Consider the following 24389-nt stretch of genomic DNA (forward strand, 5'->3'; position numbering starts at 1 on the left):
TCTTCCCTGAGTTTTACAGGGAGCAACATTAGTACTGCTACCCTGTATTTTTACAGGGAGCAACATTAGTACTGCTACCCTGTATTTTTACAGGGAGCAACATTAGTACTGCTACCCTGTATTTAGGTTTGTACTCGCAGTGACTGGTGCATATGTTGCATCTTCCTCAAGATGAGTACTTTCCTGCTTCTTCTCTAATACATCCCACTTGGCTGTCCTGAAAGACAGACTTCATTACCCTTGACTGACAGATGATCTACCTCTACGGTATAATGGAGAAATGATTGTTTCAAGATCTTATTTATTTATTTTTTGGACAGAGATGACGCCAAAATTAAACTGGTTGGTTTTCATTCCATTTATATTGTAGAGAACAAAGATACGTTTTACGAGGGCTTTATTTTCTCCTTAAGATTTAACATTTTACCAGGAGAAATAGAATCTGTATTGGCTTGTCAGGCCACTGACAAAGGAAGAGAATTCAATTTCACAGAGCTTAGTTACTATTTTGTGTTAGTCTTTTACATGGTGTTCATTAATAAAACTACAGCTAGGAATTTTTCAGGGTTTTCGAACCATCAGGGGCATCTAAAGTGGTACAGTCGTGATCAGGACAAAAGGAAAGACTGCCCAGGTCTTAACTCTCTGTCTTCACCAGCATCCTTGAACATTTCAAATATTTGTTTTTTTTTTCTCCTTTAAACGAACCAGTTTTTGATTTTTAAAGTAAAAGTCATATATCAAAATCAAATGACTTCTCATGTCCCTAAAAGACCGTAGACACGCCTCAGCACATTTTCAAGAAAGACACTGTGAGGTGATGGCCTTGAATAACTTTCTTTCTATTTCCAATGATCAATGAAAGACAATTGCAAGAAGTGGAGGATGCATGCTAACTTGTCCATAGAGTTCTTTTGTTGGCAAAATAAATACCATTTACTGCCTGTATTACTTATCCTTAAATTTTAACTTAAAAAAAAAGATACAGGAAGTATTTTTTTTAAGTACTACTTTCTTTTGTAGTTAAAGAAAATTGAATGTTTCTATTTTGGGGACTAGAAATATATAATTCTAATGGAAATCAAGCTTCTTTAGTTTATTCTCTGTGGACATCTGGCATAACGGGATAATATTTTAAACACCTTTGTGGCAGCAATATGTGGCACCGAGAAGAGGTATAAATGAGAGTGATTTGCCCCTCTCAACGGTGGTTAGCCCAGAATATTCTCCCTTTCCTGAGCTGCATCCTGAGGAGCTGCATCATTTTGGTGGTGGAGAACAGAATGGAGAAGACTCTCGCTTCTTTTCGTAAATCTGAACTTTTGTTCAGACCATAGCCATGTCTCAGATGTTGGGACTTTCTCAAATGTCAGTGATTTTGATTTCTGTACTCACTGATTCCTGACCCGTTTTTGGTGGTGTCTGTATCTGAATAGTAGGATATTATCATCCACAAGATACGCTGTTGAGGAGGTGCTCACACACGCAGAATACATTACACAGCAGTAGCCAATGAGAATGGTTCAATCCCATTTCTGGATTTACTCCCAGAAAGTGTTCAAACTTTGTATGACTTTGGCCTAGGAAAATAACACCACCTGTGGTATGCTTGCCATGCAAGCATCGAGGTGTGAGTTGGAGCCCTGGAACCCATATAAAAATGCTGGGCATTGTTGGCCATGTTTGTTTGTAACCATCGCTCAGGGGAGAAGGAGACCAGTAGATCCCTGGGACCTTCTTACCAGCCCCCCCCCCATTTCTAATAAGGACACCTCTAGACCAGTCGGAAACCCTGTCTCCTAAAACCAGATGGATGGCTCCCTGGATCCCTGAGATTATCCTGTGGCTTGTGCATGCTCTTTCATACACACACACACATATACGGAGCATACGTTCACTGAGTGTAAACATAAAATTTCTTTGCTTACCTGTAGAGACCAGTAGACTGTTTTACCCATTCTCCTACACTCAGTTTGCTTTTCAATTCTTCAAGTAATACTTCCTTTTTTTCTCTTTTTTTATGAATAGCTTTTGTATTAATAAATTCATAATAAACTCTTTCCCACCTTTCTTCTATCCTGAGGTACGTGACAGTAGTTGAACAATACCTAAAATACCTGCTTTAGGAATGCAGGGCGATTGGCTAGAATGCATGAGTGAGTAGTGCTCCTTTTGCTGACTCAGTCCTCATATGTTGTGCTTTTCACCTCCTGCTTTAACATCTTTTGTTTAGTGTAGATCTGCAGTTGTTTGTGAGTTTAGCTCAAGCATCCTAATGTGTCCTAAGTCAGTGTAATTCTAGAGACTTAAGTGATGAGAGGTTTCCTAGTCAGGAAGACAGGAAGCAGTATCGGTGGACGTGCCACAAGAAACATGTTTACCTTGGCAGTTGGCAAGGTTGGCTTGATGGCAGAGTTCATTCTGTGCTTGGACTTGCAGGTGGTGCTGACCTTAAGATATGCTCTGTTTATTGCAACAGCACTGGGGCAGGTAATGATGTTGCCCTTGTGTACTTTGTCAAGCAGTTAAAAATGCAGCCATGGGATTGGAGAGATGGCTTGCTCAGCAGTTAACAATGCTTACAGCCTTTCCAGAAGATCTGGGTTTGTTTCCCTGCGCTCGTGTTTTGCTAACTCATAAATGCCTATACCTGAATTAGAGGTGTGTGCCACTACCACCTTCTTAGAGCTGTTATTCTTACAGTGCTCACCTGCATGGATTGTTATTCTAAGTATACAAATGACTTTTGGAGCCTTAATATTCTAGAAAACTTTCTTTCTTTCTATCAGAGATTTTTCTCAGCTCCAGAATTTGCACATTTGGAGTTGAAAGACTCATTCACAATAACTTCCACAAACACCTCAGAAAATAATTTTTATTGAGTAGGGTTTCATGTTTCCCAGGTGGTCCTTCTAATCAGTGAAGCACTGGCAAGGATTTAGTGTTAGAAAAACTAGAAAAACGTGAGGGCATAGACTAGTGGTTTACATCCTTCCTAATGCTGTAACCCTTTAATACAGTTCCTCTTGTTTTGGTGACTCCCAATGATAAAATTCTTTTTGTTGCTATATCATAACTGTAATTTTGCTACTGTTATGAACCATAATCAATATCTGATACACAATATATCTGATATGTGACCCCCATGAAAGGGTCTTTTGACACTGGCAAAGGGGTTGTGACCCACAGGTTGAGAACCACTGATGTAAACTAAAATGACGTTCCACTGTCTAATGAGTTTAATAGTGTTCATTTGTGCAGAGTGCAGCTTTACTGCTGAAGTCTGTGAAGAAATGTGACGACTGCTATTTTTTTCAGGTCTGAAAACACCGAATCAGGACTTTCTTCTTAAACTGCTTCATGCCCACAGGGAATTAACAGAGCATGCTCTTTTGTACATTGTGAGGTTCTAAAGGTAGAAGCAATAATGATTTCACATTTACTGGGTCTCCTTGGATGAAGGGACTCGGTAAAGAAATTGTTGTTGTGTGACGGAGCCTGAGAGAAATGGCCACCATTAAGCAAGTCCGGAAGCCCTGTGTGCTTTTGAAGCTTGTGTGATGAGCTCTAAGGCTTGCCTCTCTCAAGTGGCTGTGAAGTGTTAGCTGCATGTACAGTGAGATAAAGGACTGAGGTACAGTTTTTACTTGGGCAAAATAACTTGTTCAAGACAAAATTCTAGCATGGATTCTTTTTTTTTAATTAAATTTTTTATATTAATTATAGTTTATTCACTTTGTATCCCAGCTGTAGCCCCTCCCTCATTTCCTCCCAATTCCACCCTCCCTCCCTCCCTCATCTCCTCCCATGGCCCTCTCCAAGTCCACAGATAGGGGAGGTCCACCTTCCTTGCCATCTGCCCCTAGCTTATCAGGTATCATCAGAACTGGCTGCATTGTCCTCTTCTGTGGCCTGGCAAGGCTGCTCCCTATCAGGGGGAGGAGGTCAAAGAGTCAGCCACTGAGTTCATGTCAGAGACAGTCCCTGTTCCCCTTTCTAGGGAACCCAGTTGGATACTGAGCTGCCATGGGCTACATCTAAGCAGAGGTTCTAAGTTATATCCATGAATGATCCTTGGTTGGAGTATCAGTCTCAGAAAAGACCCCTGTGCTCAGATATTTTGGTTCTGTTGTTCTCCTTGTGGAGCTCTTGTCCACTCCTGGTCTTTCTATCTCCCCCTTCTTTCATAAGATTCCCTTCACTCTGCCCAAAGTTTGGTCATGAGTCTCAGTATCTGCTTTGATACACTGCTGCGTAGAGTCTTTCAGAGGGAAGGCATGGATTCTTGTTGCAAGTCATCTGAACAAATCTATTGTCATACAATTACATTTTACAGCCTTCCTTTGCTCTGGCCCTTGACACCAGGCATCTCTTCATCACTCTCCTCTGAGACCATGCACCTCCCCCAATCTCACCTACCTCTGCTACTTTTCATCTCTCCCTACTACCGTCCTTGATACTGTGTCCCTTTTTACTATCTTTCTTTCCCGTTTTGCTTTGGAAGTAAATGATTCTGGCGAATTGGACCTTTGGATGTTAGTTCAAATATTCACCATTGGCCAACTAGAAAGATGGGTAAGCCTAGTCTTTTCGCTGTGCCCTGTATTGCTGGTGCCAGTTTTGCTTGTGCCAAGAAAGGCTGAGGTCCTATGGTGGAATAGGTATAGTTGCCCCATGAGACTTTTTATAAACCTAAGCTGTGTTGAAGTTCCAGTCCAGCAGGGAAACAGTCGATCACAGTGAATTTGTTTGTTCCCTTCACATTTATGTACTTACTCCCATTTTTAGGTAAAGAAGAATATATTTGTGCTTCTCTATGTTCCCGAAAGCAATTTCAGGAAAAAATTACTGTGAGGAGGATAATCATGATTGTGTTTCAGTCACAATTAGTTCCAATTTTGCCTCCATAGAAACATATGCCTGTTGTCATGTCTTGTAAATTCTTTCATCCCCAGAACACATTGTCTTCAAATTGAATGCTGATCAGAAAGAATGTACAACATGCTCAATGGGGGATTTCGGTTTTGTGTTTGAGGAGATAAATCAGTAAATGGCTTCTTCCATTCAGGGTGTATTTCACTGGGGATAGAAGGTGAACATGCTTGTGGTTCCCAAACTAGTTATGTGTGCTTGTGAGTTCAAGATTAAAGGTTTTTTATCTAGTTCTAGACAGAATCTGCTATGAGGTCTCAGAAGTCACCCAAGTTGTTAATAGTTTTAGTAATAGTTAATAGTTTTATCATTTTGGTAAGAAATGGGCTATGAGATTTGAAGTTACAAAATATATTCCTATAACTGTCATCTCCACACCCTTTGTGGCATTTCTGACTCTTGTGGTTAGCAAAATTATCATTCCCAATCAGTTTGCTACATTCCGTGTTCTATTAATTGCATTAGTTTGGTAAAAAGTAAATTTGTCTACATATTTTATTTATATTTATAGCTCCTTTACATTTAAAATTATTTTACTTTATTTGTGCATGCGTGAGTGTGTGTATGTGTGTGGGTGTGTAGTAAATGTGTATGTTCATATGTGTATGTCTGCCTGACTTTGCCTATGGAGGGCAGAGGTTGATTTCATGAGTCTTTATCCATCATACTCCTTTTCATTGTTTGAGGCAGGGTCTTTCACTGAACTATAGCTCACTGTTTTGACCTGGCCAACAAGCAATCAGGATCTTTTTGTCTTCATCCCTGCAACCCTGCTCCTAGTTTTGGTTTTAAAGTTATGCATACGTGTGTCCAGTTTTAACATGGCTGTTTAGGATCCCAGCTTGGGTCCTCGTGCTTGCACAACAAATCCTTACCCACTGAGCCATCTCCTCAGCCATGAAATATTTTCAAAAATAAAAACCCGCCCATAATAATATTACAGAATATCTGTCTGTTTATCTGTCAGTTTCTGTCTCTCTCTGTGTGTGTATGTGTAGATGACAGATATATTACTGCCAACATCTTCCCTGCGTTGTCGAAACATATTCATATATCCAGCTTTCATCTTCCCTGAAATGTCTCAACAGAATACATGCCCATTTCCATATAGATACTATTTTTTTGTTTTTGTTTGCCATTTCTTTTACTCATTCATTCATTCATTCATTCATTCATTCATTCATTCATTCTCCATATGAGTTCATGACCAAAAGCATCCAGAGGAGGAAAGGTTTGTTTCAGTTTTGTATTCCAGGTAAGAGACGTGGGAATCTCAGAACAGGAACTTGAGGCAGGAAAGGAAACAGAAGCTCTTGGAGAAACAGAGCACTACTTACTTGCTACCCTCTTATAGGACCCATGGCCATCTGCCTAGGTGTTGTCCCACCCACAGTGAGGTGTACCAACCTTCATCAATCAAGAAAATGTCCTCCAGACTTGCTGCCGGTCAGTCTTATGAGGCATTTTCCTAAGATTACCTCTCCCTGCTTGTCTAGGTTTGTGTTGAATTGACAACAGCCAGTTAGCACACGCAGAAAGAAGTAAACAAATGAACAACCCCCTAAAAAAAATAAAACCCAGCTTTTCCATTAACTTATGGTAAGAGTATGTGTAGGTGGCCTAGTCTCCATCCTTCACAGCACTTGGAACAGTTTTGTCTGGGAGGCTACTGGATCATGGGAGGAGGCGAGGCAGGGACCTCTTCTGTAGTGTGGAGAGCACCGATACACTGCGACACCCTTTTGGGCTTAACCTGGACACTCCTGCCTTCTGACAATAGTGGCTCTACATTGGAGTGCTCCTAGAATAAATTTTTGTCATTCTTTAGGCTTTCTAATTTCCTTTAATTGGAGGTTCCTCTCCCTTCCTGAATTTGCTGTAATGAAGCCTATTTACACTGAAGAACAGGCATTGTCCTTTCCCCCTAGACTTATCTTCCCTTGCTGCCCATGGCTCAGAGCGTGAAAATAGGATGCTGAAACAAGAATTAGGATGCCGGGGCAAGAACACAAGCTGTGCGCTTTGGATACCCATACTCCATTGCGTGTCTCCATGGCGTTTGTTCCTCCTCTGCAGGTCTCTGCTGCCTGTGTTCTTAGGTGTCATCTACTCCCCCCACCAAATACCACTGTTCCATTCCTCAGAGGCTTCAGCTGTTTCCCTGTCTGCTTTGGGAGCCACCACACCCTGCCTCTGAGCCAGATGGAAGGCAGAACAACTGTCCAACATGTGAATCTCCACTTCCAGCTCACTGAGCTCAACGCTTTTCATGTCTCCTTATGACTCTTGAGGTGAAGATGAATCACCTTTAGCTTTGCCTGAGAGGACTGTATGTTCGGGCACGCCCTGCCCTTCTGTCTTACACACCTACCTATTGTCCAGTGTACCTAGAGTTGCTCCATGTTAGTTGCACAAAGAGGTTTCCTAAAATGGACTTTCTTCTCTGAAGTTGACTGATCGCTCTCAGTTATCCTGTTCAGCTCATAATATAAGTGTTCCTTTCAGAGGGCGCCCATCAGACTCTCTCTGCAAGGTCATGTTTATCTTTGGTATGACCTCCCAGCCATGCCAGCCTGTCCTGCCCATAGGTTATTCTAGTCTGATTTTCCCCTATTTGTGTATGATATGATTACTTATGAAATTCATCTTGCTTGTGGAAGATGCCTTCTGAAGAAAACGCACCACAGTGCCATTTGCAATCATGCTGAAAATTCACTCTCACTAGATTTTTTCCATGCAATTTAAAAATATTTAAATTATATTACCGTGTAATTTAAATCTCCCATCTTCTTTGATAGACAGTGTAATATGATGCTAAGGGAGATTGTTGAAGTGTTAGGATTAGATTCAGTGTGAGTAGGTTACTTAAACTTAAAGAGGTAAACCTTGCCTCTTTCACGTTTTTAAAAACCATTTTAAAATTTCCTTATTTTATTTTATGTATATTAATTGTTTTGCCTGCATATATGTTTATGCACCATGTGTTTGCCTGGTGCCTGTGGAGTTCAGAAGAGGGCATCTGATTCCCTGGAACAGGAGTTCATAGCCACCATGTGGGTGATGAAAACTCAACCCAGGCCCTCCGTAAGAGCAACAAGTGCTTTAAACCGCTGCGTCGTCTCTCCAGCCATGTGTATTTAAATTTTTTAAATTAATTTTTATTCTGTGTGTGTGTGTGATGTGTATGCGTATGTGTGCATGTGTACCCTTGTACCACAACGTGTACCTGGAGTCAGAGGACAACTTGCAGAAGTTGGTTCTCTCCTTTTACCACTTGGGTCCCCAGGATTGAACTCAGCTCCCCAGGATTGGCAGTAGGTATCTTTATCTTCTGAGCCAGCTCATTGGCTCTGTTTGCTCTTTTGTGTTTCATACTTAACATATTCAGCATCACGCTCCTACACATTCCAATGGCTTATATATGAAATTTTTTTGGTATCTTTGGCTGTTCCTTTAATTAACATGAGCCAGACATCTTCATTTCCGTTGATGAAGTATCATCCATGTATAGGTCACTGTGCAAAAAGATGTAATGGAAGGCATTAACCTTTAAGTATCTCACCGCTGCATTTGGAAAATTCTTCCTTGTCTCAATAAAAGGTAGAGAGTATGCAGTTTCTTTCTTACCCGAAAATGTATGTAATTTGTTATGCGAATTCATGGAGAACACAAGAATGGCGATCCCTTTTCCTTAAGGGGAAAAAAGACTATACAAGGCTTCCATGCAAAAATAGGGTGTGGCAAATGCAGTGGACATGGGGCTTAAATCATGATCACTGTGATCTGGGAGTTCTTTCAGGTGACATGTGGCAAATAAACTCTGGGAGGTTTATGAGTTTTAATTGCCAGATATACTTCATTGTCCTTACCTGGGTGCCTGGGTTCCAGAGCCTCCCCTCAGCTTACAGAATCTTTGGCTGATTTCTGGTGAGTCCATATCACTGCTGTGTGAGCGACCACTGTCTGCCTGGCTGTGTTGCTCAGCTGCTGCCTGTCTGAAAATTCTCTCTCGTTTTTTTTTTTTTGTTTTTTTTTTTTTTTTTTTTTTTTTTGGTCACACAATTTTTGGGAGATACTGTGTGGTGGAACTACTTAGAAGAAAATATTGAAAGTCTCTCTCTTTGTAGTTATTCCCAACAGATATTTGATCTTACTCTTTGTGCCTGAGATATTTTTACTTAGTTTATGCATAAGAATGGCTCCTGGAAGTATGTATCTAGAGTACATTGAACGATGTGAAAAATCAAATTTTGAAACCAAAATTTGCCAGACCCATCCTTCCTTCCATAGAAGAAAGGCCACTGTCTTAGGGACAGCTAAGGGGACACCTGGGCTTGATCACTGGCCACAGACCCAACCATTGCTTGTTTTGGCGGCAGCAATTTTCTATTTTAGTTTCTACAGTACACCCCAGAGGGAAGCTTTAAAAAAGCTGTGTGGGAACGGAAAGTCCACAGTTTCTCAATGTTTGCACTCACCCGTTGAGCCCTAAGTCAGTATATATGAAATCAGAACACAGTCATCAGAGCCACCGGATGGACAGAGAAAGCTTCCGTATGAGGGGGAGGGGATCACCAGCGTGCTGCCTTCTCGGTTATGTTCAGAAGGGATGCTTGCTCTGAGTAGTCGCTGTTTGAATAGAGGTAGCAGAAGAAACCATTTCTTGAATAGCAGGCATATTAGCCGGTTGGTCCTTCACTTAGCCAGTTCTGGTTTTCATCACTGAACAGCTTTGCCTTAGTGGGTCCTTCCTACCCCTCTTCACGCTTACAGAATAATAGATCGACCGCACTAGTAGTGTAACTTGTCCCAGAGGCCGGTGGTGTGCTTCTTTACTGTGCTCCTCTGAGGCAATGGGCACCACTCATTCTCCTAGCATTGCCTTAAGTTAGTGGAGACTTACAGAACTGTGGGGGAAATCTTGGGTCCCACCCCTTTCTCTTATGTGTGTGCTATGCATATTATGTGCTTGTATGGATGTGTGTGTGTGTGTGTGTGTGTGTGTATGTGTGTGCGTGTGTGTGCATATGGAGGCCATGTGAAGACACTTGGGTGTCTTGCATCCTAATGTTTCATCCTATTGTTCCTAATTCTGTAATCTTCACTATGATACGGCTCTTTTATTCTTTTCTATTTAATATGATACATGATAAACAGGCAGACATTGGGATGGGGAATGACTTGGCCTGTTAATTTGGGTATATGATCTATCAGACCCTGAGTTCTTAATGTATTCTCTATCGTCTGTCTATCTATCTCTCAATCTATCATCTATCTGTCTGTCTATCTATATTCTATCTATGTATCGTCTATCTATCATCTGTCTGTCGGACAATCTATCTATCTATCAATCTTGTGTCAGTCTATATATCTATCAAACAATCATCTATTATCTATTTATCATCTATCTGGGTATCTAATTTATCTATCTGTCAGTCTTTCTCTCTATCATCTATGTGTCTGTCTGTCTGTCTGTCTGTCTTTGGGTAGTGGTGGGGTGTCAGTGCATGTGTACACTTTTACACATGTGTACACTTTTACATCTACACACATATTTGCATGTGTGTAGATGTAAGTGCATGACCTTGTACACATTTGGAGACCAGAAGTGACACCAGAAACCTTCCTCCAAAAGGTAAAGACCTTATTTGAGGTAGAGTCTCTCATTTGAATCCAGACCTCTCTGACATGGATGGATTAGCCTAGCTATCCACCTTGATCCAGGAATCTACTATCTCTGCTTTCCAAGGCTAGAACTACATTCCACATCCAACTTTTATAAAATTGCCTTCTGGAGATGTGAGTTTTCGTCTTCAACTTGCTCAGCAAGTGCTACGACCCTGGTCTAGCTTTTGAGTCTGAGTACTTGAATCCTTAACATCTTCAGAAACAGGAATTTCTTTCATTAGGACAGTGATGAAGAAAATGCTATTTTTAACTGACCCTTTTATGGATTGTATTCCATTATGATTAATAATTTTTGTTCATTGAATTAAGAAAGGAAGGAACTTCTCAGTTTGCTTGGTTAACTCTGCTTCTGTAACCTCATTAGTCTCAAATCTGAAAGCTCAGTTGGGAAACAGTTCAACACAAGCTCCTCTGACAGATCATTACCTGCCTCTGACTTATTCAGGAGCAGTTATCATCATTACAACAGTTATAATTGAGTAGCCAGCAGTGGTTGTTAGTTTTTCTTCTAGTACCTCAGAATTGAGTTTTTGTGCCTTCGGACATAAAGTGTCTGCTCAGTAGAGGATGTTGACTTTAGAGATAACATTTCTGGGTGGACAGTGGAGAAGCAGCAGGCTCTCATTTTCTGACCTGCAGCTCTGGCTTTCATTATGAACGATGATGAGCTATGTCACACTGACAGGCTGGAATTGCTGGTCTGATCTTTACACAGTCACTTGCCAGGGACTGCATGATGCAAAGCCTTCCTTTCCTTGTGCATTCTATGCTGGTTTCAGTGAAAAGGCAAGCAGCAATTCCAAAGCTCTCTGCAGGACAAAGACTCTCCTTAGGTAATGTGCTGTAATTATTCCCTCTCAAGTTGCTTTTCTTGTTAGCAGCTCCTTCTCCAAACATCTCAGTACCCCATCACATGAAAGTGGTGCCAGTCGTAGAGCCAAAGGAGAGAGGCAGCGTCACAGAGATGGGGAGAAGTCTTAGAGCAGGAGTTTTAAATTTTCAGTGAATTTTTTTAACATTGGTGTTGTGTGTGTGTATGTGTCTCAGAACAGAGCATCAGGAAGATGCAGAGATTGGAGAGAAAAAAGGAGCAGTTCAGAGGAGAAGAAAGAGCTGGCAAGGAGAATTAACAGGATGGCATCAAACAACAAGATTGTGGAGGGAAGGACCAACAGAAGCAGAAAGATATGGGAAGGGGGCTGGGCTGGGAGGACAGAGCTGTGAGGGGAAGGACTGAGAAAGGCTGTGGTAAGTGACAGGACTGAAGTTTACAAGTATTCCAGTGTTTAACACTGTCATCTCGGCTGTATCCTTTGAGAATGTGCTTCTCACACGTTTCTGGTTTGATTCTTCATACTGTGTCGTACAGAAGGGAATGAATATGTGCAAAGACAACATTTGCAAGGAAAATTTCATTATCTCGCTCAGCCACCCAACAGGGACTGCACTTTTCAGTTCTCCCTGCCAGCCTCAGGGTGAGGTGCTTCCAAGACAGGGGAGTTGAGGCAGGAGCAGGTTAAGTGATTTGCATAGGTAAATAGTTGTGCAAAAGCACAGAAAACTGATGTCTTCCTAAGAGAGCAAAGTGGATAAATCACTTAAGTTAATAAGCACATGACCTATGACTTTAACCAATATAGTATTCATTAGCTTTGGTTTTCTATGCCATGCAGAGGAGTATGAAGAAAACCACTGATCAAGTTTAGAAAATGTTTCTTTTTCTTTCGTCTATACTCACCCTCTCTCCTCCCCTCCCTTTATTTGCTCTGCCTTCTCTCTCTTACTGTCTCCCTACCTGCTCTTCTCTCTTCCTGCTCCTTTACTGTCCTATGAAAACTTTCCTAGTTGATCTGTGAAATCAAGGTGTTTTTCCAGTTTCAAATGTAAATGCAGAGGCCTTCTTTGGGCACCTAGAGGAATTTTACCTGTGAGAGTATTGTTGAAGCAGTTAGGATACCTCAAGGCAGGAGAGGAAGCCTGAATACTGGAAGATTGGATGTGGCAGACCTTGAAATTTTCCATGCTGTGATTTCAGTCCTCTTGTTCTGGAATTTGAAGTAGTAGTTGCCTTTTGTATCCAGATATTTTATAACCTAAGTCTTATTTTATCTGTAGAAATAAACTGTGTGATATAGTGGGAAAGATTCATTACAAGTGAAATATTATCTTAAGGAATAATAGAATGCACAAGCTTGGAAAAATCACCAATAGGCCATGTTCTCGGTACATAAAAATGAAGGTTCTGATGCCAGTCTTTCCAAGAGTGGAGTCATTTGGAGGAATTTATGGGACTGAGATAAATGTCATTTCAAATCCCCCTCCGCCATTTTTTTTTGCTGATTCTAAAAACAATTATGTTTAATTTTTTTCTTTAGTTTTTTCTTGTATTTGGTTAAGCTTCCCAATTTTTAATAGTCCCCCTGGCAGGGGCTGAGGTAGGGGACAGAAGTGGTTTCTGATATTAGAACGCTTCTCAGAGAAGTCACAGTAGTAGACAAGTGTCTAAATTCATTATATGTGGCAATTCAGATGCATTCTGAATTCTCTAGACTTTGTTATGGACTTTTGGGTGGACAGTGTAACCCCAACTTCTCTCAGAGCTTTTTGATCAGATAAGCAAATTGGTTAATTTCATCAAGAGACACTGGACGTTAGGGGTTTAACAAAACCTGGTTTGTTAACACTTAGAAGGGGCCAGTGTCTCATCAGAGGCAGGAAGGCTATATCCAGTAGGTGATGGTTTACCCAAAGCCTAGTGATAAAGAGACAAGCCATCCCAAAGTGTGAAGTCCAATCCAAAGAAAATCCAGTTTGGAAAGAGTGAGGTACAGGGCATGGTGGCACGTGCCTGTAATCCCAGTGCTCAGGGAGGCAGAGGCAGGTGGATCACTGTGAGTTCAGGGCCAGCCTGTTCTATAAAGTGAGTTTCAGTACAGCCAATGTTATACAGAGAAACCCTTTCTTGTAAAACAAAACAAAAACAAACAAAAAAGAGTGAGGCAAGCACCATCCCATCCCATCCCATCCCATCCCATCCCATCCCATCCCATCCCATCCCATGCATTTCTTTAGAACAGAGGAAATCCCATTGTGTGTGGAGAATGTTAAAGGACATGGACCAAAAGTCTAGAGAGAACAAGTGTGGTCCTGTTAAAACCATCAGTGAAAGTGTTTAGATTTCATTCTTACTGTCACCTGAGGAGAAGGAGAAGCTAAGTGTAAGTTTAAGAGGTGCGGATAGCAGTCAGAAATAGTGTGGGGATGCTAGTGTGGAAATCACGAAACCATTATGATGCCATTCTAGTTTAGTTGTTGTCCTTAGGATCAGAGTCTGGTAAATGTAGTGGAGAAAGCAAAAGGAATTGGTGGTAAATTTTGTGACAAAGTTAGGGAAACGGGGAAAATCAGTGTCACTAATGATGTCTTAGTTTTACTCCCTGGTCTATAATGTCTCCACATAGTTAGGTGAAAGAAGGTGATGAGGAAAGAGGCCTATAAAGAAATGAAAAGATTAAAAAAGAAAAGAAGTGAAAAGATGTAAAAATCTTACTATAAGTAGTCTATTTTCTTTGCCTTCAAGTCATAGGTGATAGATAGTAACAAATACATAGAAAGATTAATTTTCAAATAAAGAAAAAGAATCATCAAACTGTGGCCAAACTGACTTCCATTTTCACTCCAAACTCCAATGCTCATTTGTGTGTGTGCATGTGTTCATGTGTGCATGTGTGTTTCTGTGTGCATGTGACACATTCACGTAAGGGCAGTGTTCAGAGGCCAGATGACAGTGTCCGCTGTCCGGCTTCATTGCTCTCTGCCTTAATTGTATCAAGAGAAGGTTACTCTGGCTGGGCAGTAAGCCTCAGCCATCTTGATGTCCCTTTGTCCCCCATCAGTGGGATTGCAGTTACACTGGAAGCTGTGCTTAGCTCTTTTGGAAGCTGTGCTTAGCTCTTTTCATACGGGTGCTGGGGTGAAGCCTCGCTTTCACATATCAAGCACTTTTATTAATTCTGGCCTGATATCGTGGTGTTTGCTTCCTAACCTGTCTGGGCATGAAACTATTACCAAATGTTGTCCTTAGTTTTTTGCATACCAGATTTCCAGCATTTATTTTCTTTATATGGGGAAAAATCTAACTGAGTGCTGCAAAGTGACTTTTCACTACATTGGTGCCTCGTAGCTCTTCAGAAAGTCTTAAAGAATACACAAAAGCATGTGCCTTACTGGAAAGGAAAACTACTTATTTTTCTCTGTCTCCCTCTTCATAGTAACAATCTGAGTTTCTGATGGTGTGCTCCTAGAATGGAAGAAGTCCTTTTGCGGTGGTTTAACTCATCTGTCATTTTGAGTATGCCTGTATATTTGGTTAAAAGTTTTCCCAGGTGTGCCAGTGTCTACATGGGCTTTGCCCTTGAAATGATAGACTAAAGAAAGCTGATTCGTGTAAGCCCCACCCAGAGCACTGAGGATCTGAATAGAATGAAAGAGAACAGATTACTCTGGGCCCCTGGAGCTGGGGCACCTGTCTTGCCTTCACACTTCAATTAGATGGGAAGGCACACACTCTACTCCCTCGGCTCTTAGTCTCAGTCTAGACAGGCATTTCTGCCATCGACTCACCTTTATAGACCTTCAGACTCAAGATAGTGCTGCACTCTAGCTCTTCCAGCCTAAACTTCTAGTAAACTTCATAAAACTCACATAAGCCTATTTTCAAGTCTTTCTTTTCTCATTGGATATAATGAGATGTAGTATAAGGGATGTGCGTGTGTGTATATGTGTGTGTGTGTATCCTTTCATCTCTTTTGTGTCCCTCTGGAGATAGTTAAAATATCCTTTTGTTCATACAGAACTACAGAAACATTTAGCTTGTTTGATTTTTAATCGTTAGATGCCCAGCACTTTGTTTATGAGTTTTATTCCTTAGTGATCTTTCTGTACCACATGGACTGAATGAATGCAGATAGGCTCAAGGTAGCATCAGTGATTTCTTGATGGAGCAGGAGGAACGAAGAACTGTGCAAGTATTTAAAGATACCCCGTTCTGTGCATATGGCTCAGGGTTCAGTCTATAAGATTCCCAGAACAGACCCTTTTAGCGGACTCATGAGGTCCAATTAATTTCCCAGGAGCACTACATGTTTTGCTAACTCTCATTTTCTCATGGGTATATCTAGTCAGATTGCAGGAAGATATGAAAATAAGAATCTGAGTGGCTTTATTCAGTCCAATGTTAGTATTTGAAAAAAGTAAAAACAGTGCCCGATATCTTTGATAAAATATAGTTATTTTTTTCATACAAAAATGATGGGGCTGTGGTTGTTAAACAAATTAGTAATTGTTTTCCAGGTGTTATTTTATTTACTTTGTGGTTGAACTGTTTGTTTGGAGACTCAACTCAGTAGAAGAAAGCGCCTGCCTGTCAAGTCCAGGGCCGTGAGTGTAATATCCAGCATGAAAGCAAGGTCGAATAGATACATCAATTCTCAACTGTGGTCCTTAACCCTCCTAATGGTCCAACCCTTTAATACAACAGCCATAACATTATTTTTGTTGCTACATCATAATTGCAATTTTGCTGCTGTTATGAATCATAATGTCACTAGTTTTGGAGAGAGAGGCTTGCCAAAGGTATCTTGATACGCAGATTGAGAACTGCTGTTATATAGTGTTGACAGAACTTAGAAATTGATCCACTGTTGATAATTGATTAAATTGTGCATTCCTGTCCACATTGTGTGACTGCAAGTTAGAGGAAAACTGGGTGGAGTTTGTTTTCCCCGTCCATCCTTGTGTGGGCTCTGGGAACTGAAGGTTAGTCTTCAGGTTTGTTTGGCAAGGTCTTTTACCCACCGAGCCAGGTAACCTCAGTACATTGACTGTGTATATGCATTCTGAAATGAAAACACTGAGGAGCCATACTTAACATAGGACTTTTATATACATGTGTTACTATATGGAGCAGTGTGACTCTAATAAAAATGTTAGGTTCACACCTTCAAACCTTGCACTATTCCATCAAGATTTTGTTTCTCAGAACTGCCTAAATCAATTCCAAATACAGGTTTGATTTTATTGTTTTTACAGTCTGGGGCATTTGGTGGCAGCCTCATGACCACCTTGCCATCCAATCAGTCATCAAAATAATTCATTATAGGTATTATTTAAAACATTTGAATGAATACCATGTGCGCCTACATGTACACTTGTAGTTTATGGCTTCAGAATTCCACCCGCATGGTTTGCTATCTCTCCTGTGGCTCATTTCTCATTCATACTTGGCATGGCGCTTTCATCAGGAGAAGGCAGAGACTAGACTTTTTGAATCAGGAAAGTGCCTCCTTTCCTGCGTGAACAGGCTCCTCTTCTTTTTCTCTTGTGGACGCTGCACAGCTGGCTGTGCTATGTGGAAGAAACCCCGAGTGACTCAGTAGCTTCCAGCCGAAAGTGTGTCCTGGTCGCCACCTGTGGCGTCTCTCTTTGCTGGTGCCCATTTCACTTTGGCATTCTGCATGCCCCACATCTCACATTCTCTTTCACAGAGATTTTCCTTGCTTCTTTTGCAGCCGTGGACCCAGTCCAGCCCAAGGAGCTCATCCAAACCTTCTTTAAGAAAAGCTAAGCTAAATAGTCATCTCTCCTCTTCCCCACCGACCCCCACCCCCATGGTCACCAGGTTATTCTAGGGTTCTTTGTGGAATGTTGGAAAGATCTTATCTTCTCATGTGTGGTATTTTTCTACACTGTGTACCATGTGACTTCACCCTTAGGATAGATCGGTCATGCGAGAGAATGCTATCTTTCTTTTTTTTTAATGGAATGGATTTGTGTGTATGTGTGCAGGTGTGCATGCAAATGCACACACGTGTCAGCCAGAGCACAGCTAGTAGTAGTCAGTCTTCTCTTTCCACTTTATGAGTTCTGCCGTTGAACTCAGGTCATCAGGCTTGTAGGGAGCACCTTTGCTTCCTGTGCTGTGTTGTTGCTTCTCCTTATTATTACTGTCTTGAAATAGGAAGGCCCTTAGAAAGAATCCCCATGGCACTTAATTAAAATGTCCATAAAAACACCACATATAATTAATCACTAGCATAAAAAATTGCACAAACCGTGAGCCTGTTCTGGGAGAGAAAGTAGTATTTTGTGTGAAGAGAAAAAATTCTCGATAGGCGTGTCATAGTAGGAAAGGGGATCTGTGTAAGGCGTGAAGGGTTAAATGACCCAAGCACTTTAAGCCAAGAAGTTGCAAATATGTGGCTTCTAAGTTTATCCCTTAATTTTTAAGGAATCTTAAGTATTGTGTGTAACTAGCTAGTGAAATAACTATGTTGGCATACCAAATTCTAAAAATATATACCACTTCATATATACACAGAAGAGTTTTGGGTAAAGCATGGGGATTTGTATCTTTCTTCTCAGTGTGATAACCACAAGTAGTGATAACGTTAAAAGTGTAACTTAAAGGTAAAATGTTCTTAATATAGGTCCATTGATATAGTGCACCTATGCATTAGACAAAGTTGTTTGTGAATAAAAGACTTGCTTTTTTTGTGGCAGTGAGGACCTTTTAAGTAGCCAGTAGCTTGTATTAAGTATCTATTATTCTTTAATTTATGATGATGGCATTTATGTATTCTTTTAAAAGATTCAGAACATGTAAATAGGCGAAAATATCAAGCCAGTTTCTGCTCTACTGTTATTACACTCAGCATTTGGCTCTGTGTCTTTTATTTTTCCAGTCTCAGTGTTCATGTGTGAGTGTGTAAAAGTAAATGTGCGTGGAATACGTTACTTATAAATGTTCCTCTACTGCTTTAATAAAATAATTTCAAAGATGCTCGCTATGGCAGTTTGGTTCCCATGGCAGCATGTTGAAGGGTGGGGCTTGGGAACATGTCTGGACTATGAGAGCTTTGATTGATTGGTCCCTTGATGCCCTTGTTGTGTGAATTATTTTGAGGTAGGGCCAGGCTATAGTGAGGTTTACGGACAGTGTTATCTTAGACATGTATTTTGTTCTTGGTCTCATTCAGCAATAGCTCTTCTATACTCTTCCTGCCAAAGGTGGTGACACCAAGTGGAATGAAACCTTTGAAACCATTAGCCAAAATAAATCTTTCCTCCCTTTAGTTGATCTTCATAGGTGTTTTGTCACAGGGTTGGCAGGCTAACCTCATAGATCTATTATTTTATAACCTGAATAGTTTCACCTACTATAATATGGATACCTACTAAAGTCAGATTTAAATGATATTCTTAATGACCACATCATTGTTAATCAAACTCATTGTCCAAAACTATTAATTGTATATTATTGGATATTTAGAATTCTTTTATTTTTTTCCATTTTAATCAATATGAGATGTGTTATCTTTTCAGTTGCATCTTTGTTCATTTATATATGCCTTTTTCTAGTGCACATTTGTTAATTTTGAGTTACCACATTAGTGGGCACATATGTCTTTCAAGATTTTCCTTCTTATTGCTGGATTGTTCTCCAAAGAGTTGCACTACTTAAAAATAAGGCAAACTCGTAAGTTTTAGTGCTTTTCCTTCAGTGATGAATTGGAGAACCCTTTGCTCATGCAACCATGAAGAATATTAACCCCACATTAAAAAGTTACATTTAGAGAAACATTACCAGATATGTGTGACTTGACAATATTACTCCTTCAGATAGCTGAGCTTTCATAAAACACTACTGAACACTTAACTTGAAACTGAAGGAACCAGAAAAACAGTAAATAAGTTTTGATTTTTTAACACCAATAGTGAGGGACGTAGGTGTTTAAAATTTTCAGACTGTAGGTATAGAGGGCCAATTGTTCCCAGAGATTGTGGAAGCAGTCTTTAGAAGTTGGTAAGAACACATTGTTGGCTACATTTAGGTTGATGGAGGAAAGTCTGTGTACCAGGCTCAGCTAGACCGCAGCCAGCTGTGTAAATTGCCACTGTATCAAGTCAATAGATGGGGCGTGCAGTTGTTCCTGCTCGTTTCCTCCTTTGCAGAACTGCTCAGTATGTGCATTATTAATGCACAGAACTCAGCCAACGGGGCCGTGTAGGGCTCCTTGTAAATAAGACTATTTATCCCAACCATTCCACAGAAGTGAGTTATCAGCACTAATTTTCTTCATTATTTAACCTGTGTTGAGTGCCACTAAAGTGCTGAAATAGTTAGGCTAAGCTTTTATTTCATGACTTTTCGTCTTTCTAATGATCAAATTGGTACAGACTAATGATGACTAGCGTTTGTTCACTCCATTCCTTTAATAAGAAAATGGTTGTAGCTTAAAATGCAAATGGCTGAAAATTGCTAAATGGTCTTAATGGTAAATATAATGCACTTTAAAAATGTGACACAAAGCGTATTTTACTCCAAACTTTATTTTATGATAGAAGAAAATTACTATTAGGAAGCTAATAAGTCTTTTGAGTTCTGCATTTTGAAATTGGTAGTCAGAAGCTAAACTTGTAGAAATAGATACATAATTTACTTGTAAAATGCTCTATCAGTGGAGAAACAGGCCAGCAATGATGTATAGCTTTTCTAGGATCTCAGGCCTGGTCATTTGCATTTGTCTAATGCAAATTGGTGAATCAGAAAGAGAGTTTGAGAACTTAGTTATTGATGTTAAGAACATGAGAATAGCCATGAATAAAATATTCTTCTTCCAAAAATTAGGTAGGGATCCAGAATATCCTGGGTTTTTTTTTTTTTCTTTTTTTTCTTCCCTTTTTGTTAAATGTTTTCAAGAATACACAGATGATTGTTTTTTATTCTATTAATGTACTGTCTGTGAGAATCAAGTTAAAAGTAACTTCAGCTTATAAGAGAACATGAATACTGGGAAACAAGTAAACAATAACAGGAATTACTATTAATATAGTATGTGTATTCTGTACTTGACTGTACTGAAGAACTAGAAAACATTGTCATTAAGCTGGGGATCACAAAGGTCCTCTCCAGTGGGAATTGTATTTGATTTCTTATATAGTTGAAGCCTTTCTTTCTGAGATGCTTTGAACACCAGCTTGTATATTAATCGAGATATGTAGACCAGTAGTCATTGAGCTTTTAGTATATCATTGTGTAAGTTATGTATCAGAATAGAATAGAGAAGATTAGTTCTGCATTTCAGGAAGAGAGGGCAAGAATAGTTACTCAGTCAAAGTGCCTTCATGCTTGGTTTCGAAGCTTTAGAAGAGCATGGTGGTCGTTGCAGATTGGGTTCAGAGGTAATGTCAATGAGCTGACATTTTGAGACCATAGTGCATCAACTATGTATTAGTGTCAGCTTTAGAAAAGCTGTGCTTTAGAGGCAGCAGGTTGGCTCAGTGGGTAAAAGAGCTTGGTACCCGGTATTAGACCTGACCTTGATTTCTAGGTCCCACGTACTGGAAGGAGAATACTGACTCCTTCAAGTGCCTTCTGACTTCACCCACATGCCCTGCCTACATGTACACACACAAAAAATTTTAAAATGTAAAAAGAAAAGTTGAATAGTAGCCCTCATACTCACTCTACAAAGTATTCTCACCTCATGACTTGTTTTTCTCAGTAGTTAGAAACTGAAAAAAGGCATGTGACTTGAAAAAACAAAAATGTTGGTATTTGAAGTTGGAAGATATTTCACTTCCTGCAGTCTTCCATTTCTCTGCCTTAACATTCTTGTTGAGGGAGAAAGAAAAAGAAGAAAGTACTTTCTGTGCATATCAGACCAATCAGTTTACTAGTTTTATTTTTCAGAAACTTGCAGTTTGGTAGGACTGGAGAAATTTTAGAGAGTTTTGAACTAGAATCGGCCTCCTGCTGGTCTACCATATTACGCCAAGTCAGTAATGATGCCTCAGTTTTCTATGTTATAAAACAGGTTTAATTACAAGCCATAGAAAAGAATCAATTCTTGTGTCTAGTCTGTGCAAAGTTAGTAAGAAGTGGATTCACATTATATCTCGGCTGATATTTTTTTACGGTCAACATTAAATTTTAAAATTAAAGTTTTCCTGGTGTAGTGTCTGTTCATAGTTGTAGGCTCTCTTTGGCTCATCAGCTTTCTTAGCTCTGTTATTTGTAATGTCATTTCAGGTTCCTATATGGTTGTGGACTCCTCAAATCATGATCCTGGAGAAAAAGCCCGACTTCAGCTGCCTACCATGAAGGAGAACGACACTCACTGCATTGATTTCAGCTACCTGTTATACAGCCAGAAGGGGCTGAACCCTGGCACTTTGAACATCCTAGTTAGGGTGAATAAAGGACCACTTGCAAATCCAATTTGGAATGTGACTGGACACACGGGTAGAGATTGGCTTCGGGCTGAGTTAGCAGTGAGCACCTTTTGGCCCAATGAATACCAGGTAACCATCTGGGATTTTGTGGCTTGTGCTTTCATGGACTGGGTCTCTTTATATGTGGAAAATATAGATATAAATACTGGTCCTGCAGTGGTAGGGCCCCTCTCTCTTGTTTCTCAACTCCTCATTCTTGAGGAGGAGTTTGAATGTTGCCGCAGAACCTTCTAAGTAGAGAAAATATTTTTTATGCATAGAAAACAGTAGTTCAGCTCACACTTCGTCGTCTTCTTGGCAAAAGGCTACTTCTGATTTTGATGCACATATTTCTATGTCTCTGTGCAGGAAGAAATAGTTTTGTTTTGTTTTGTTTTTTTTTTTTTTTTTTCCATTAGACTGCAATATTCTGACCGGATTGGTTTACTGATTTCCTGACAATAACGTTTTAGAAATGAATAGGAGATAAGAGTTTTGTGAAATATGCTGTCTTGAGGTGGTAGCATTTGATTCTTCTTCTTAATGGGATATTTAAAAAAAAAATCAAACAAAAAAGATAGGTTGTCTATAAAAGCCTTTGGAAGATTTTTCTTGGAAGGCTTCATCTGATTCTGATTAGAAGACACGATAAGTAATGTTAATTCCCACTTTAGTGTCCTGTGATTGAGTTTAAGAAAGAAGTCCACGTACCAGCTTGAAGACATCACACAGGCTTTCAGGCTTAATGCCTACAAATACATGATCTTTTGTAAGAACTCAGAGCTTGTGTTAGATGTGAAGTTTAAACCTTTCAGAAGATCTACCTCTTCATGATTTATTACAGAGCTAATGAGAGTATATTTACGTACCAGCGTATTCCAAAACAGCCAGTGGTATGATTATTTCATTCAAGTATTTCAAAAGGGACCCCTTTCTATATGGTTGTTACTCATTAGCTATAAAACAACAGTGCATCCCCTTCCTCGGTTTTTCGAGTTTCTCCATCACCTGCATCATGGGCCTGGTGAAAAGTTAAGGTCCTCATTTTCAGGATGCTTGTCTTGTGGAAATTTTAGCACATTTCATTAGGTGCTAGCAGCTTCTGTTGTTGCTTAATAGAAAAGTGTTCCTCTTTGCTGGGAAAGCATCTGTTTTTGAGGACCTAGAGCATCCTACAGACGCTCTAGGTCCTATTTGTTACCTGTGCAGTTTTGATAGGTTACTTAGCTATTGACAGTCTCCATTTGAGAAGACACAGTTGGCTGTAAGTACTGATTATCAGAGGCCAGGTGTGAGATTCCTCTTGGAGAGATTTACATGATTGATTTTTGGTCTTTTGTATGAAATGGACCACCTTATTGTGCTACAAAACGCTAACTATGGCTTGGAGGTTAAGAGTGCTTACTGCTCTTGCAGAGGGCCTGGGCTCAGTTCCCAAAACCCACAAGGCAGCTCACAATCATACACAACTCCAGTTCCAGGGGATCCAGAGCCCTCTTCTGGACTCTGCAAGCACCAGGCATGTACACACAGAACATATACATGCATATAGGCAAAACACTTAGAAACATAAAATAAAAATATCTAAAAAAAAAAAAAAAAAAGCTAACTAGACTTGCCTTCCAACTTGGGACTTAAACAGTTTGTTCTCTGGGAGCAAACCTCCCCAAATTGAGTTTGATAGCTCCTAGAGGTTATTCTGGTGTTCAGGAACCTGATAGATGAGGAATGCTCTTTAAATTCAAGGCCAGCTGAGCTATAGTTTGAAAATTTTTTAATTTATTTTCATTTTATGTACATTGGCGTTTTGATTGCATCTATGTTTGTGTGAGGGTGTCAGATCTCCTGGGGAAAAAGCTACAGACAGTTATGAGCTGCCCATATGGGTGCTGGGACATGAACCCAGGTCCTCTGGAAGACCAGTCAGTGCTCTCAACCACTGAGCCATTTTTCCAGCCTCCTATAGTTTGAATCTTTAAAAATTAGGAATGAAAAATAGGAAGGAAACCAAGGAATATTCAAGCCTTTTCAGTGAGGTACTTAAGATACCAGAACTTTTTTATGTTTGAAAAAAAATGAAAGTAATTTTAGAAAAAAAGTGAGAAAGAAAACCTTTTTCCTAGAGAAAGAAAAAGGAATGCATTATTGCCTAAATCAGCAATTGATTTAGCTGAGACCTTCAAATGTGTCACTTAAAAAAAATTTTTTTTTAGGTTTACCAGGAAGAGGTATCTTGAGGTTGTGGCATTCCTTCATCTTCTTTTAAACAGTTCATATAGAAATCCACTTGTTCTGCCCATCCTTAATCTTCACGGCTGGTCCATTTCATGAAATACTGGCTACAGAAGAATGGCAAACTGTGATTACATTCTAGCCAGCTTAAGTAGAGAAATGCATTGAGTACACGCTCTCCATTGTTGAATGGAAGAAGCAGATATGAATTTTATATTTCGGCAGTCATCATAGTAGCACATACTATATAAGAAGCTGGTGTG

General features: G+C 40.0%; 1 protein-coding gene across 7 annotated transcripts in view; it reads left to right on the plus strand.

The window, feature by feature from the left end:
* The window catches only part of Ptprk (protein tyrosine phosphatase receptor type K), a 515071-nt gene that overhangs the window by 166451 nt on the left and 324231 nt on the right, over positions 1 to 24389 (plus strand). For all 7 annotated transcript variants that reach the window (XM_060373717.1, XM_060373711.1, XM_060373712.1 and 4 more), the window contains exon 3: positions 21713 to 21984. In XM_060373717.1, the coding sequence (XP_060229700.1) occupies positions 21713 to 21984 (272 nt within the window). The remainder of the gene's footprint in view (positions 1 to 21712; positions 21985 to 24389) is intronic.

The sequence above is a fragment of the Meriones unguiculatus genome, chromosome 20 (genome assembly GCF_030254825.1).
Source record: "Meriones unguiculatus strain TT.TT164.6M chromosome 20, Bangor_MerUng_6.1, whole genome shotgun sequence".
Taxonomy (NCBI): domain Eukaryota; kingdom Metazoa; phylum Chordata; class Mammalia; order Rodentia; family Muridae; genus Meriones; species Meriones unguiculatus.